Raw genomic sequence first — 16,507 nt, 5'->3', positions numbered from 1 at the left:
TATTAAACAAATTAGATCTCACAATGCCAATAAACTTCTCAGTTATCTGTCAGATTAGTTTCAGTGTTCAGTGATGGAGTGATTGACAGCTGTCCGTCACCTACCGCATGTGATTCTTCAAAAGACTCATCAGAGTCTCCGATCAAACACTGTTTCAGAGATGATTCAAAGATTTGAAGACTCAAAGACGACAGAGCTCAAAGGATCAGCTGGAAATATATTATATATATTATATGTTTCTGTTGTTGGATATTATCCTGTGTGTTTGCTTCCCGTTTCACAAACTGTACGCTTGCGTTTCTGGCTCTGGTGAAACACAAACCACTGGACCTGAGAAGTGCATCTGAACATGAACATCCTAACAGAGTCATTCACACAAACGCTCACAGCAATGCTCAGATAACCACTGCCAGAATTAACACTGAAGTATAGCTCCAGTCCTTGATTCTGATTGGCTGAGCCGTGTTCAAAGCTGTTGTAAATTACTCTACGAACACACACCTCTTTATTTCTGTTGTTGCTCGGCAACCACTTTGTTGCAACCACAACTGTTTCTGAGGAGCTACATTGTTTGGCAAAAAAATAATGTTTTTATTAATATCATTACATTTTAGTTACTTTGTTTCATTTTGTGAAACCTTACTACGTATATGGAACAACCGTTTTATAAAAGCAATAATCCCCGTGAAGCTGTGGTTTACAGTTTGTGATGTTTGTGATCCCAGCCGCCCGCTTCACCCGATTGAAGAGAAAATCACAAAGCATAGAGTCCAGACTTAAGAAGTAGCTCAGCTCCATGTAATACCTGAACACAGATCGATCCGCAAACAAAAGCATGGAATTGGATACAAAGGGAGTAAAAGAGACTGAGCTAAAGCAGTGAGAGCGTGGAGACACCTGCTGCAGAACCGAGTCGATGAGGAGAATGTGTCTGGTGCATTAAGAATGATTCCTCTGACAATCATCGATGAACACACACCTGGAGCTTCAGACTCATCCACGTGATCAGCAGAAGACCAGGAGAGAGCCTGTGCATTGGTTGATGGGACATAAAAAGACGAGACTCTGATAATTTGATAATTCCGGAGGACACACCCTATATTTCTCTCTTCCAGCGGGGTTGGATTCGATTTAAAGTGTGAGATATTAGACCCGTTTGCTGTACGACATTCATTCGGATCCATATGGCGAACTGGGCGCCTGACAGAGACACAGACACATCTGTTTCCAATTGAGATGTTTGCAGAAAAACACAATGTGAGTTTACACGAAGACAGCAGGTGTGAGATTCTCTCCAGAGCTGGACGCATTAAATGTTTACTTCACGAGTAATGAGTCTGATATGATCTGCATCTGAATATAAGCGTATATAATCACATGCTCTCAAACTGAATGATTTTACTGATCCAAGAAACTGGACACCAGTGAAGACACTGATTATTGATGATTATTGATTATGATTATGCTGAGGAATCAGACTCTTAAAATAAAGGGTTGTTTTTCACATTGATGAATCATGTTTGGTTCCCTAAATAACCTTTCAGTGTATTTCTTAAAAGAACCAACTTCTTTTTTTAGTTTTAATAATCTGAAGAACCTTTTCCAGTACAATATAAAGCTTCCACAATGAACCTTTAACATCCATTAAATCTTTTCATTGCACAAAAGAGTCTTTATAGTGGAAAAAGTTCTCAAATGTTCCTCAAGAAAAAGATTTTTTTTTTTTTTTTTAAAGAAGGTTCTTAAGGGACTCAGACAAGGTTTTTCTATTGAAATAACTGCTGACTTGTATTCTTTATTCGAGGCTTTCGTGTTTTGACCAGTCTGGAGCTTCGCATTAGATCTGCTCTCGTGCTGCTGTCACCTGATGCTGCGAGTAAAAGTGAAATGAATAAATGTGAATAAATCCTCGATCTAGCTGTTTAGCCTACTATACATATGCAGATCTTTACATGACTGTCAGCAAACAGCGAGTGCTCGAGGAGCAGGGCTGTGGAGTCCCGTGGTGAAACACTGCTCCTCTGCTGGCGTCGCCAGTTAATACAGCAGCTCATGGAGAGGAGCAGGGTTCGTGCTGAAGCTCCAGGACGCATCCAGAACATTCCCTCTGCTCTGCTCTACACCTGATGCAGCTTCACAGCACAATATACACGCTACATACAACAAACACTACCGTACACCGCGCGTCCCGCAGTGACGCACCGATCAGGACGCGCGTCACGGATCAATCACCGCATCAGTAGCACCTGCTGACAGTCACACATACAGCATCACGGCATCATAATAATGAGGAGTTCACCGGTGAAAACACCACCTGACGTCATGAAATAAAACTTTACGGAACACTAAAGCGATGACAGAAACGCAACAAGATGCTCCGATAGACTGAACACTGCGTGTGTGCGTGTGTGTGTGTGAGTCTCTCCATCTAGCAGCAGCACAATCACATTTGCACAACGAGACACAGGGAAATCCAAGTTAAACCCAGCTGTGGTCAGCCAGTAACCAGTAAACAAGCGTTCCGCCGGATTCCTGCGAGGAAAATCTACCTTATCCATCCATCCATCCATCCATCCGTAAAGTGTATAAAACGAGCCCGCTGAGCGTGAGCAAAGTGTAAAGAGCGACTCACCGTGCGTTTTGGAGACACCGCTGAGAACATGCAGCCCGATGAGGAGTGCGTAAAGCCTGCTCCGGTGAATATCTCCAGTGACGCAGCCCATGATGATCAAAATCACTGCAAAATCCGCTATTAATCAATCAATCAATCCGCGCGATTGAGGATCTTGCGCTCCCGTGAGTGGAAACGATCAGCGCGAGCGTTACCGAGCCGTTAAACAGCACGATTCTCCATCCCCGATCCCGGTCGTGACGCACGCGGCGGTTCCTCTGACTGACTGACGCGCCGCGCCGCTCGCTCTCTGTGCGCGAGGAGTTTGGCGATGCGACTTCATTGATCTGAAGAGGAAGGAACGAAAACCAGGCACAGAGTCCGTCTGGAACCGGATGCATCTGCCATCTGCGCGCCGCGCGCAACACAGACTCCCGTCGAGCGCGTGTGTGCGCGGAACAATGGCACGAATCGATTGCGTTTTTACCTCCACATCTCACCAGGTTTCATGATGGTCTCAGCTGGAGAGAGAGAGAGAGAGAGGCTTGGGTTCCTGTTACTTTAGTTGATAAAAAAGCACCTCGTGAATCGAGGCTTTAAAGAACACTGAATTAAAGCACTGGAAGAGTTTGATCACGCTGTTCACTACAACATTCAACAGCATCTAATGCTTTATTGCTTTCAGAAAACGCTATCTATCTATCTATCTATCTATCTATCTATCTATCTATCTATCTATCTATCTATCTATCTATCTATCTATCTATCTATCATTATGAGAATGTTCTGTTTATTTGGGTCTATCTGCTGATTTAAGGTCAGAATCTGTTATTAATTTCATGAGTCTGAATATATATAATTTCAAATCAAAGACAGAACAGTAATTGTGAATAGAGACAGTACATTCACTCTCAGACACTGTTCTGCACTGTTTGTTACCATAGCCAAGAACAGTTGGTATTGTGCATCCACATATACCGTGGTAAAGTAAGCATGTGTATGTTTACTGCTGACTCTGGTTCACTGCACTAGTTTATTTATTGAGTTCCTCTCATGTATTGACTAGCTGGATCTCAGTGTCTCCCATGTGCACCCAATTATTCCGGTGTGTTTCCAGAGATCCCCAGACACACACACACACACACACTAGGAAAAGTGGAATCGCTACAAAGTTAACAACTGAAGATTTCCTAATGATTTCCATATGTGTGTGTGTGTGTGTGTGTGTGTATGCGTGCGTTTCCATGTTGAGTTGTTGTCCTCACATGCTGCAGCAGATGGATATCTCTCTATTAACCTCACATTCCACCTTCAGCGTGTCGAGATATTAATGCACTGAGAATAACATGAATGATGTCAAATTGTTTCAAAGATTCAACATGATGTTCATCTTCCAGTTCTAAATGATAAAGCACATCCTCGTTTTCACCGGTGGGAATTCGGATTCATTTTATACAATTAAACCAGTGGAGATTTATGTCCAACATCATTGTTCAGAACATAACTGAAAACATATTGATGTGTTAAAAACTGTGTCCATTTTATTTTTATGAGTATTGCTCTAATCTTTTACACTTCAAGTCATTTCTTCAACCAAACCATCCATTATTTTTCTTCTTCTCTGTAATGTAATCAGAACAGAGCAGCTCTAGTTCTGTTCATTTCCTATTAGTCCAATTACAGGCGTGCAAAGCCACCGGAGACATGTTTACACAAACACACGTGAGCTTCCTCAATCTCAGCATGATACAGACAAACAGAAATAATAATAGAGCGGCTGAAGTGGAGGAGGGGCCCGGGCTCCTGATGAGCTGTTTATCACATCGTGAATTAACTCTCCATTCAGCAGTAAACGGCTCTCTTCTGTCTGACTGTAAACACGAGGACCTGAATTAAACATCAGCAGCCGTCTGAGTCTGAAGGGCCACAGGTGAACAAACATCATGAGCACAGACAAACCACATCCCCTGACACTCGCCACACCCGGTGATGTCACTTCCTGCAGGATGATGTCATTGATACAAAAGACTAACAGATGAAAGTTACATTGAGTACACTGATTATATAACTGATTATCAGTTAGGCAAAAAAAGTAGACAAAGTGCTGCACACTTACTCCAAAGTAAAGAAATATTATGTTAGATTTTTTTCCCCCAACCACTAGAACACTTTTCTCAATATTTGGGTCACTTTTTGCACAGTTCTTCTAACTTTCCTTCATGATGGAGGAAGAAGGGTAAGGAGAGACTGTGTGTGTGTGTGTGTGTGCAGGTCAAGGGTCGTCTAACCTCTCGTTCCACCGCTCTAACTGTGATCTATCAGCAGGTGAAGCTGTGATCAGAGATCATCTCTCTGCTGGATTCATAAGGTCACAGTCCTGCACAGAGATCAGGGCAGATGCTCAGGATCCATAAACAAACCCACACAACGATCACCACCATATGAAAAATTGATATACGAAACATATGAACTGCTTTCATAACATTGAGTTCTCCAGATGTGTTTTATCTACTGTATGTGAATCAGTCAAGCCTCTGAAATGAATCACAGAGACAGATTGTCAATCTGTTTGAGTCTTGCTTCGTTTGGGACTAAAAGACACTTAATATGCAGTGATATTAGTGATTTAACAGCACTGGCACTATCAAGTGAGAACAAAACTCCATCTGAATTGAGCTAAATAATGATTCTGTTGGCTTCTGCTTTATAGCGGAATCAAATTTGTTGATAATTCAGATCAGTTATTGAACTGAATCAATCCTGAACTTAGCAATGACTCTATTGTCTTCTGTAGAGCTGAGTGAGTTTGTTTCTGAGCTGATGATGGTGTTCGAGCCTGAACGACTTCACATCATCATCATCATCATCATCATGAGGTTCTCCTGTCAATGGATTTAATTACTCTTATTATACTCTAATAAGGCTGTGTTCCATTTGGACTAATCTGATTAATTTCTCACAGGAACTCTCTCCACTAGATTAGTTATTTCGTAACCAAATTAGTATCGCTGAGTGCAGATTTCTTTCGAATGAGAAGAAAGTCACCCAAACGGCTTAATCCAACAACGCCTATTAGTTCTGGATCCTGAGGAACAGGAGCAGGAGGAGGAAGAGGAGGAGGAGGACGAGCAGGAGGATGAGGAGGGGCAAGAGGAGGAAGAGGAGGATGAGGAAGAGGACGAGCAGGAGGATGAGGAGGGGCAGGAGGAGGAGTAGGAAGAGGAGGATGAGGAGGAGGGGCAGGAGAAGGAGGAGGAGGGGCAGGAGGAGGAGGAGGGGCAGGAGGAGGATGAGGAAGAGGAGGATGAGGAGGGGCAGGAGGAGGAAGAGGAGGAGGAGGAGGAGGAGGAGGATGAGGAGGGGCAGGAGGAGGAAGATGAGGAGGAGGATGAGGAGGAGGAGGAGGATGAGGGGGGCAGGAGGAGGAAGAGGATGAGGATGAGGTGGGGCTGGAGGAGGAAGATGAGGAGGAGGACCTGGACTAAGAGGAGCAGGAAGAGGAGGAGGAAGATGAGGAAGAGGAGGATGAGGAGGGGCAGGAGGAGGAAGAGGAGGATGAGGAGGAGGAGGAGGAGGATGAGGAGGGGCAGGAGGAGGAAGATGAGGAGGAGGATGAGGAGGAGGAGGAGGATGAGGGGGGCAGGAGGAGGAAGAGGATGAGGATGAGGTGGGGCTGGAGGAGGAAGATGAGGAGGAGGACCTGGACTAAGAGGAGCAGGAAGAGGAGGAGGAAGATGAGGAAGAGGAGGATGAGGAGGGGCAGGAGGAGGAAGAGGAGGATGAGGAGGAGGAGGAGGAGGATGAGGAGGGGCAGGAGGAGGAAGATGAGGAGGAGGATGAGGAGGAGGAGGAGGATGAGGGGGGCAGGAGGAGGAAGAGGATGAGGATGAGGTGGGGCTGGAGGAGGAAGATGAGGAGGAGGAGCTGGACTAAGAGGAGCAGGAAGAGGAGGAGGAAGAGGAGGAAGAGGAGGATGAGGAGGGGCAGGAGGAGGAAGAGGAGGATGAGGAGGAGGAGGATGAGGAGGGGCAGGAGGAGGAAGATGAGGAGGAGGATGAGGAGGAGGAGGAGGATGAGGGGGGCAGGAGGAGGAAGAGGATGAGGATGAGGTGGGGCTGGAGGAGGAAGATGAGGAGGAGGACCTGGACTAAGAGGAGCAGGAAGAGGAGGAGAAGGGGCAGGAGGAGGAGGAGATTAGGGCAGGATGAACTCCATTATCTCTGGGGGGTCGATTCTGCTCCCACGCTGCTTTTGTGAACACCTGTGTCTCATGGCCACGAATAATTACCTCACTTGCTGCTCTTTCTCCTAATAATGGCCACAATTTACCACGCCTGCTCTTCACTCGGACAGCTGGTGCTTTGAAGGGCTCCTCCACAATCCCACAATGCTTCAGGCCCCACATAACTATGACAACAGGCCAAACAGATCTAGAGAAAACACACGAGGAGCAGAAACGTTATTCAGTCAATGACAGACACATGAGGATCATATTAACACTAACTAATGTTCAGATTGGATGTAAAGTCTCTTCTGCTCTCTAAAGCTGCATTTATTTGACCCAAAAAACGATCAAAATTGTGAAATGTTATTAGAATGTAAAAAAGCTGTTTTCTGTGTGAATATCTGTTAAACTGTAATTGACTTCATTGCATTTCCAGCATCATTCCCCCAGTCTTCAGTGTCACATGATATTCACAAATCAGAATAATATCCTGATTTTCTGTTCAAGAAACATTTCTGATTATTATCAGTGTTGAAAATGTCACGGTGTGCCTACTGTGAAGGAGCGAGGGATCCAAGGAAAACACATGTATCACACAGGGATAGACAAACCTTCAATACCAGACAAACACAGAACGCAAAGAGGCTGGGACTTGAATACATGGGGTAATTAGAACTAAACAAAGAACACCTGGAAACAATGAACATAATCAAACACAGGAGAAGAATGGAGAGAATCACACAGGACTAACACTAAACAGTTGTGCTGTCCAATAGTTTTGTGGAAACCATCATACATTTTATTTTTCAGGATTCACAGATGCATACAAATCTTTGTTATATTGTAAATGTCTTTACTGACAGTTTTCATCAATTTCATGCATCCATTATGAACAAAATTATATAGATTTTTTATTTAAATTAATTAAATGTTTTAATTAAATCCTAGTTACGCTAACATTTTGAATGGTATCCCTAATAACTATTGGTCACTATTCTCGACATGTACAATGCAAGTCAGTATATCAGAATGATTTCTGAAGGATGTGACACTGAAGAGTAATGGTGCTGCTGTAATAATGCAGCTGTTTTACATTCTAATAATATTCCACTTTTTTTACAGTATTTTTGGTCAAATATATGTAGCCTTGGTAAGCAGAAGAGACTTCTTTCCAAAACATTAAAAATAGTGATTATTCCAAACATCTGACCGGTAGTGTACATCATTATTATTATTATTTTATATATAATGACAGCGTGTGTGGATGAAATGTTGGGGGCTGGTGTTAACTCTGTAAGTAAATGCAGCTGCGAGCGAGTGCTAATGGCTAATGTCTGAGGTGAGGAGCTGTTGTCTCTAATGAAGGAAACACGTTCACCTCAGCACTCTCTTCTGAAGCGGCGTAAACTTTCTCACAGAGGTGATTATAATTAAAGAGCATCTTTATCAGCTGCTAATGGCTTCTTCATCTCTGGTCTCTCTAACAGGCGTTTAGTGCTGCCGGCTGTCAGGAATACCCACTGTGCATTTTAACATCATCACTCATTACAGTGACGGATGGACGCTGATGGGCCCTCAGACTCGGGCTAATAATGAGACCGAGGGCATCATGGGATCGGCTGTACACCAGGACACTCGACCCTGTCACCGTATCTGAGCGACCTCGGACCCCAAACCCAGTCCAGTGGTGGAAAGAGTTATTCTGTGCACAATGGGAAAACCACGCTCTTCAAGAATAAAGGGTGTTTTGCAGTGAACCATTTTGGCTTTCAGAAGCGTTATTTGTGAAAAAGTTTGGTACATGAGTGCAGACCAAACAGGCGTATTATTAATCTGTGCTGATTGAAAGAAAACAAGCAGACGGAAGACTGAATCCAGGATTTGCTGATAATATATAATATAATAATATAGCACTATTTAAGGTTGCTCATATTTGCCTTGGACCAATAGTAATGGTGGGGTGGGGTGGTGGGGGAGTTCAATAATTATGCACAATTATTATTATAATTGTTATTTTTATTTTTTGGTTGGTCTAATGTAAGAACATTAAGAAGGATTTTCATAAAAAAGGAAGGTCAGAATCACCCACAGAAACACAACATGAGGGTTTAAAAGAGCCACTTTATAGTGTGCATAAAGAAAAGGAAAGGAAGAACCTTTTAATAAATACATAAAGGATACTTGTGTTAATTAACATATTTTATTATTGCAGGTCTGCATCATATTTTGAGTTTGCATTTGACTGCTTTTATTAATTTAGAGGAATATTGAATTTGTTTTTGTGCAGTAAATGCATGTCCATTTTAGTCTAGAACCACATTAAGATCATGTTCACACACTGATCACTATTTCCCTGATCAGCTCCAACAGGAATCTCACACAACGTACGGTTTGCTGTATGGTTACATGCTAATTCTTGCAGACGAGTTCAGATGTCACATGGCAGCAATATAAAGACAAGGAATACTTCAATAGCAAACCTTCAATCAAGCGTCACCTAGCCAGCAGTCACACGGCGGCCATCAGGAGCTCCTACATTATTTATTAGGTGGCAAAAGAAGTGTGTTTGTAAAGTAAATGGTCCTTCACACACTGCACACTGGAATCTAACAAGCCCCATCGCTCAGATGAGATAGCAGCGCGTGTGTGCTTAGATTGCAGATATTTTCAGCCCTAGCCATCAATCTCACACAAGCAGCCTAAAGTCCCAAAACATGAACACTGTGCCATCATTTACTAACCCTGATGATGATTTCCCCTGAAGATTCTCCATACAGCGACTGAAACGGTTCAACATGAAGGGAAAATGATGAGTTCTGGTAGAACTGTTAGACCTCTAATCAAATGACCCAAGAAACAAATGAAATCTGATTTCATATTCTGAAATTTCCAGCTGATCTGCTTATACTGTATAAATAATCTTCCTCGCAGTCAATGCATGTACTTATTTCCTTTCCTTGAAAACGAGTTCAGATAAGGTTTGCGGGTCCCATTTTTAGTGCCCTTGATTTTATCTCTTAAATGAGCTACAAAACAACCTCCAAACAAACATCAGCACTGTACAACAGCAGCCACATCCTAATAAACGGTTTCTGACCAAGAGGCTGATTTCCATGAGCTCAGGTTCGTTTAGCCTCCTGTTGCGCTAAACTCGATTTCCAAACTGCTCGAAATACAGGTTAAGCCATTCGATAAATCTCTAATTTAGGGTCATGAATGTGCACGCAAACTTTGACACAGATGTGTTTGGGGAAAGCTGTTCTAATTTTCGTAAGATTCATGGGTCAAACGGACACTGAATGATTTCAGCGCAATCCGCCAAAAATCAACACTTTTAAAAACACTAAAGTAAGACAGAAAAAAACTTTATTATAGCTTGTCAAAGACTGAAATATGAAATACATGACAACTTACGGAAATTTACTTGAAATTGACTCATCTTCTGGATCACCCAAAGAAAATTCAGTTTCTTCATCTGTTTGAGTTTCACAGTTGAAAAAAAAAACAGGTTTTTGGTTGTTCGTTTTTTGGACCTTAATTACTAGACTGTTTCAGCTTTGAGAAGAAGTGTGAGAAACCCATTTTCCCTTCACAGAACAACGCAGAGGAAGTACAATTAATGCTACACTCTTAAAAATAAAGGTGCTACACATAGCCATAGAATGACGTTTTTATCTAATTGGTTCCATAGAGGACCTCAAACATCTCTGTTTCATAAAAGTTTCTTTGTGGCAAAAGAGGGTTCTTCAGATCATAGAAAGGCAAGAAAGAGATGGTTTTTTTAAAGAACCATTGACTGAATGTTTCTTTGTGGAACCAAAAATGGTTCTTCTATGGCATCGCAAGATTAAAAATTCACAATTAACAACGAAAGTTCTCAGAACGTTCTGGCAAGGCTCTCCAAACGTTATGAACAAGCATTCTTCATGAATAATGTTAGCACAAAAACATTATTCATGCATCGCTTGGTTTCTGGTATGCTTCAGCTGGATGTTCATCTCATGTTTTTAAATGTTACTATTGTTTCAGAATGTTTGCAAAATAGAATGTAACATTCATGTAACAAAAAAAGCAGAGGCAGCAGAAAGGTTGAGAGCAAACGCAGGGCGAGGGAGGATAATTGTGTTTTCAGACGCTTCTCGGCCATTCAGATGAAACGACGTGTGGCGGTGACTCCCTTCCCAGCAGCCCATTTCATCTCTGTCATCCGGAGAACTGCTATGAAAGGATACCGCGTTAAAACCTCAAGGCCTGGAGAGAAAAAAATAGACCATTCCTCTGTTTCAAAAGGAAGAAATGGCTCATTGGACAGTCGTGTTAAACATTATTATATGTAATTTGGCTTCTTTTTTATGTCATGCTGCATGTTGCAACCACCATTTGCCCGTTCTCTCAAGATAAAAGCATCCATGGAGCTTTGAAGGGAAGGAGAGAGCAGCCGGCGCTCGCCACTGTTTCAGGAAAATAAGCATAATACATGTTTTATTAAAAGCTAACCAGACGCCCTTCTGTGCAGAATTTATTTGAACAGCAAATTGAAAATCAGCTAAATTCGGCACATCGTCTTTGTTCTCTTGGGCTCGTCATGCTGGGCCGCGATGAAATAATTGTTTTACACAGCAACTTTCAGATTCACGCGTCGCTTTCTGTCATTTATTCATTAGCATTTAGGCTTTAAAGTGAAGGTTATTTGACAGGCAAAGCTCTGGAAGTGTGCTGACCTGTTTCTCTCGGCCTCGCTGGAGAACCCGCAGCCGTCTGGTTTATTCACAGCTCATGATGAACCTGTGACAGTAAAACAGACAGACAGCCTACTTCCATACTAGACTGTGGCTGAAAAACAGCATGTGAAAAAACACAGATTATTTCCGCAGAAATTCTGAAGAAATTTCACTTGATGGACATGAGTTTCAAATAAAAAGTATGCGTTTTTGGCCACAGCATATGTTACTTTAAAATACACACAAGGAGTGACTTCAGAAATTATACTGAAACATATTTTTGGAAAAATGAAATTCATTGCAAAAAAAGAAGAACAATCATAAAAAGAAAACCATACTGTAAACTGATGGGTAGGAACAATCTTAACTAATCTTCACTCTGATATGAAAACAGATGACTGAAGTTCCCCTGAACCTGGAAACAAACAAAGGAATTTGAGCATCAATTTTCTGCACTATTTACAGATCGCGAGTAAAGAGAGAGATTTTCCATATGATAGTGACTAAACGACTGGAGTAAATCAGATCCAGCTGTTGAATTACTGTAGACCCTTTTAGACTGAATTCTACACATTTATTTCTCTACTGTGTAGATAACACAGACACAGACGGGGGAAACTGCTTCAGTGACGCTGATCGAGGGCTGTTTGTACAGAAACCTTCTCATGTCAGTAAGAATGACAGAAATTATAAATATAATGTAATATAATATTGAATGTGGCGGCTGTAGGTCAGTATAAAAATCAGAATCAGAATTAGCTTTATTTGCCAGGCGCAAACACACAAAGTTGAGTTTGTTGTGTTTTTTTGGTGCTCCTGGTACATACAGATAACATACATGCATACAAACACATCTGACATAATAAGTAGGTAAGACTTACCAATAAATAATGTGTATGAATCTGGAACAGCAGATTCATTTATGTACAGATGTGCAATTTTACTCTGTATAGAACTGTATAAATAAAGAGATATACATATGTATTTACATAATACTTGAGAAAAGCAATCATTTAAGATGTAGAATGATTTACGGAAATGAATTACAGAATACAGGTAATGATTCATATGTTAGCTGTTTAAGCTGAAGATAGCTTGGGGGGAAAAGCTGTTTTTATGTCTAGATGTTCTAGAGCCCAGAGATCTGTCGCGTCTGCCTGAGGGGAGAAGTGCAGACAGGGTGTGTTCGGGGTGAGAGGGGTCTGTTATGATGTTACCTGACCGCTTCTTCACTCTGGAGTTGTACAAGTACTGAAGACTGTATTATTGAGGCATGTGAGAAGGTGAGATCTACTGGGAACGATCAAAGCAATGCAAATACACGTACATGTTAGGTGTTTGTTTGTTTATTCAACTTGAAGCATCGCTGCGCACCGATCATTGTATGGCACCAAAAACAAAAACACTCCAATAAGTAGGTTCAAAGCAGTCCTGTAAATCTTGCTCTGCTTCAGCAGTCCATCTCTTTACAGTTTTAATTACAGGTTTAGCAGATTTGAGTTTCTGCCTGTAGGCTGGTAGAAGAACTAAACAGTGATCAGAGAGCCCAGAGTGGTATGCATCCTGTAAAACAGTGTAGCAGTGGTCCAGTATATTGCTGTCTCTGCTGAGGCATGTGATGTTCTCTCTATATTTAGGCAGTTCACGGGTGAGATTAGCTTTATTAATATCACCGAGAACGATGTTGTTCTGTGTGTGTGATCTGATCGGCCAACAGTTCTAGCACAACGCTCACACGCTCGTCAGGAGGACTGTACACACTCAGCAGAATAAATGAGGAAAATTCCTGTGGTGAATAAAAAGGCTTACAGTTACAGCTTACAGCTTACAGTTAATGATAGCTTCCAAATTTGGGCAACACATCTTTAGAACAGTCACATCTGTGCACCAGCTTTAATTGATTTAAAAACATAATCCACCGCCTCTCGTTTGCCCAATGACTCTGTGACGCGGTCTGCTCTGAACAGCTGGAAGCCCATTAGATGTAACGCGTGTGCGGGATTGCTCCGTTCAGCCAGGTTTCCATGAAGCAGAGCACAGCGGAGTTTAAAAAGATTTGTTTGTGCATGTGAGGAGTCGTAGTTTGTCTGATTTATTTGCTAGGGAGTAGAGATTCACCAGATGAATCCTTGGCAGCTTCCCTCGCTTGCATCGCCTGGAGCGCTTGTATAGGAACGCAGCTCCTCCAACTAAAATGTCCAGTAAAACATCTGAATGTTCAAATGTCAGCAGAAAGTTATTTGGAGTGCTTTCTCCGATGTCTAGGAGTTTGTTCATAGTAAAGCTGATTGGGAAAATATTGCTTAAGACAGGACAAACAAACTAAAAGTATAAAAGTACCAAGGACGACAAACCATGGCTGCTATCTGTGGTGCCAACTGGAACCAATCTAAATGAGTTTACTCTTGTAAATCACCTAAAAAACACATTATTCATCTTAAAACATTTATGATGCCATGTGTTACTGAAACATTCACAACATAATGGGGGCTTAAAGACATTATTCATAAAAAGTTAATCAAACTTGCATGTGAATGAGGTCAATGAATAACTGACTGACACTGAATTGTCATCTGTAGAGCTGTTTGTGAAGCTGATGCTATTTTTCCTCTATTAATGCTGTAATGTGTTATGCATTATATATAGCACTATATACAGTACACAAATCTAAAGATTGTGACATATAGGAGACATTATTTTCTTAAAGTCTGAATGCATATCTTATTTCTTCTTTCTTATGCATATCTGCATATGTGCAGTGCTTTACAACTATAGGACAGGAATAACTAAATACACTGCATCTAAACCAACAACATGTTTATTAGATCCTTTACCCACCAAATTACTGAAAGAGTTGTTACCTGTAGCAGAAGAACTGCTTCTCAACATTGTTAACCCGTCGTTATCTAAGATGGTTTAGATCCTACCTGTCCGATCGCTACCATATTGTTTATTTATATGGGCAGTCATCTCATTTATCACCAATAAAATATGGAGTGCCACAAGGATCCGGCCTAGCTCCCCTTCTATTTTCAATATACATGTTGCCCCTTGGTAATATTATAAAAAAAATACGGGATTAGTTTACACTGTTATGCTGATGATACTCAACTATATATTTCAACGAGACCAGAGTAAACTTCTAAATTATCTAAGCTAACAGAGTGTGTTAAAGATTTTCTACTATTAAATTAGGATAAGACAGAGATATTACTTATTGGACCAAAAAACAGTACATAGAATCACGTAGATTACAATTTCCAACTAGATGGATGCACTGCTACTTCCTCTACAGTCAAAAATCTGGATGTTATATTGGACAGCAACTTGTCTTTTGAAAACCATATTTCCCATGTTACAAAAACAGCCAGGATTGAGTCTGGCTCATGATACTCTAATGAGAACCAGATCTGCTAATCACTACACTTCCTGTGCCTTGATTACACTAAACACACACACATACACACACACACTCACACACACACACACACACACACACACACACACACACACACACACACACACACACACACACACACACATACACACACACACACACACACACACACACACACACACATACACACACACACACACACACACACACACACACACACATACACACACACACACACACACACACATACACACACATACTCACACACACTCACACACACACACACACACACACACACACAAACACACGCACACACACACACACACACACGCACACACACACACACACACGTTTGTTTTTGTGTAAAGTGTGTTCATCCCATAGGCATAATGGTTTTTATACTGTACAAACTGTATATTCTATGGCCCTACACCAACCCTACACCTAACCCTAACCCTCACAGGAAACTTTGTGCAGTTTTACTTTCTCAAAAAAACTCATTCTGTATGATTTATAAGCGTTTTGAAAAATGGGGACATGGGTTATGTCCTCATAAGTCACCCTCTCCTTGTAATACCTGTGTCATACCCATGACATTAGTGACCCAAGTAGCCCAAGTTATTCTCAAAACTGTACATGAAAATATGATGGTTTGTCTGAAACAGTCTGAGTGTTCAAAAGTAGAGATTAAGATAATTGTTGGGTTCGCTCTAAGCGAGAGTAAATGATTTTCAAAGACCAACAGTGAAGATGAAATCATTACACAGCAACTTTCAGATTCACGCGTCGCTTTCTGTCATTTATTCATTAGCATTTAGGCTTTAAAGTGAAGGTTATTTGACAGGCAAAGCTCTGGAAGTGTGCTGACCTGTTTCTCTCGGCCTCGCTGGAGAACCCGCAGCCGTCTGGTTTATTCACAGCTCATGATGAACCTGTGACAGTAAAACAGACAGACAGCCTACTTCCATACTAGACTGTGGCTGAAAAACAGCATGTGAAAAAACACAGATTATTTCCGCAGAAATTCTGAAGAAATTTCACTTGATGGACATGAGTTTCAAATAAAAAGTATGCGTTTTTGGCCACAGCATATGTTACTTTAAAATACACACAAGGAGTGACTTCAGAAATTATACTGAAACATATTTTTGGAAAAATGAAATTCATTGCAAAAAAAGAAGAACAATCATAAAAAGAAAACCATACTGTAAACTGATGGGTAGGAACAATCTTAACTAATCTTCACTCTGATATGAAAACAGATGACTGAAGTTCCCCTGAACCTGGAAACAAACAAAGGAATTTGAGCATCAATTTTCTGCACTATTTACAGATCGCGAGTAAAGAGAGAGATTTTCCATATGATAGTGACTAAACGACTGGAGTAAATCAGATCCAGCTGTTGAATTACTGTAGACCCTTTTAGACTGAATTCTACACATTTATTTCTCTACTGTGTAGATAACACAGACACAGACGGGGGAAACTGCTTCAGTGACGCTGATCGAGGGCTGTTTGTACAGAAACCTTCTCATGTCAGTAAGAATGACAGA

At 41.4% G+C, this 16,507-nt stretch overlaps 1 protein-coding gene across 4 annotated transcripts in view; it reads right to left on the bottom strand.

The window, feature by feature from the left end:
* dcc (DCC netrin 1 receptor) overlaps window positions 1–3,013 on the bottom strand; it is a 189,480-nt gene extending 186,467 nt beyond the window's left edge. For all 4 annotated transcript variants that reach the window (XM_059549322.1, XM_059549323.1, XM_059549324.1 and 1 more), the window contains exon 1: window positions 2,633–3,013. In XM_059549322.1, coding sequence (XP_059405305.1) covers window positions 2,633–2,723 — 91 coding nt within the window. In that variant the 5' untranslated portion in view covers window positions 2,724–3,013. The remainder of the gene's footprint in view (window positions 1–2,632) is intronic.
* Window positions 3,014–16,507: the final 13,494 nt, after the last annotated feature.

Source organism: Carassius carassius, chromosome 5 (assembly GCF_963082965.1).
Source record: "Carassius carassius chromosome 5, fCarCar2.1, whole genome shotgun sequence".
NCBI lineage: Eukaryota > Metazoa > Chordata > Actinopteri > Cypriniformes > Cyprinidae > Carassius > Carassius carassius.
Note: the sequence above shows the minus strand (reverse complement) of the source record. Positions and strands in the feature narration are given on the sequence as shown.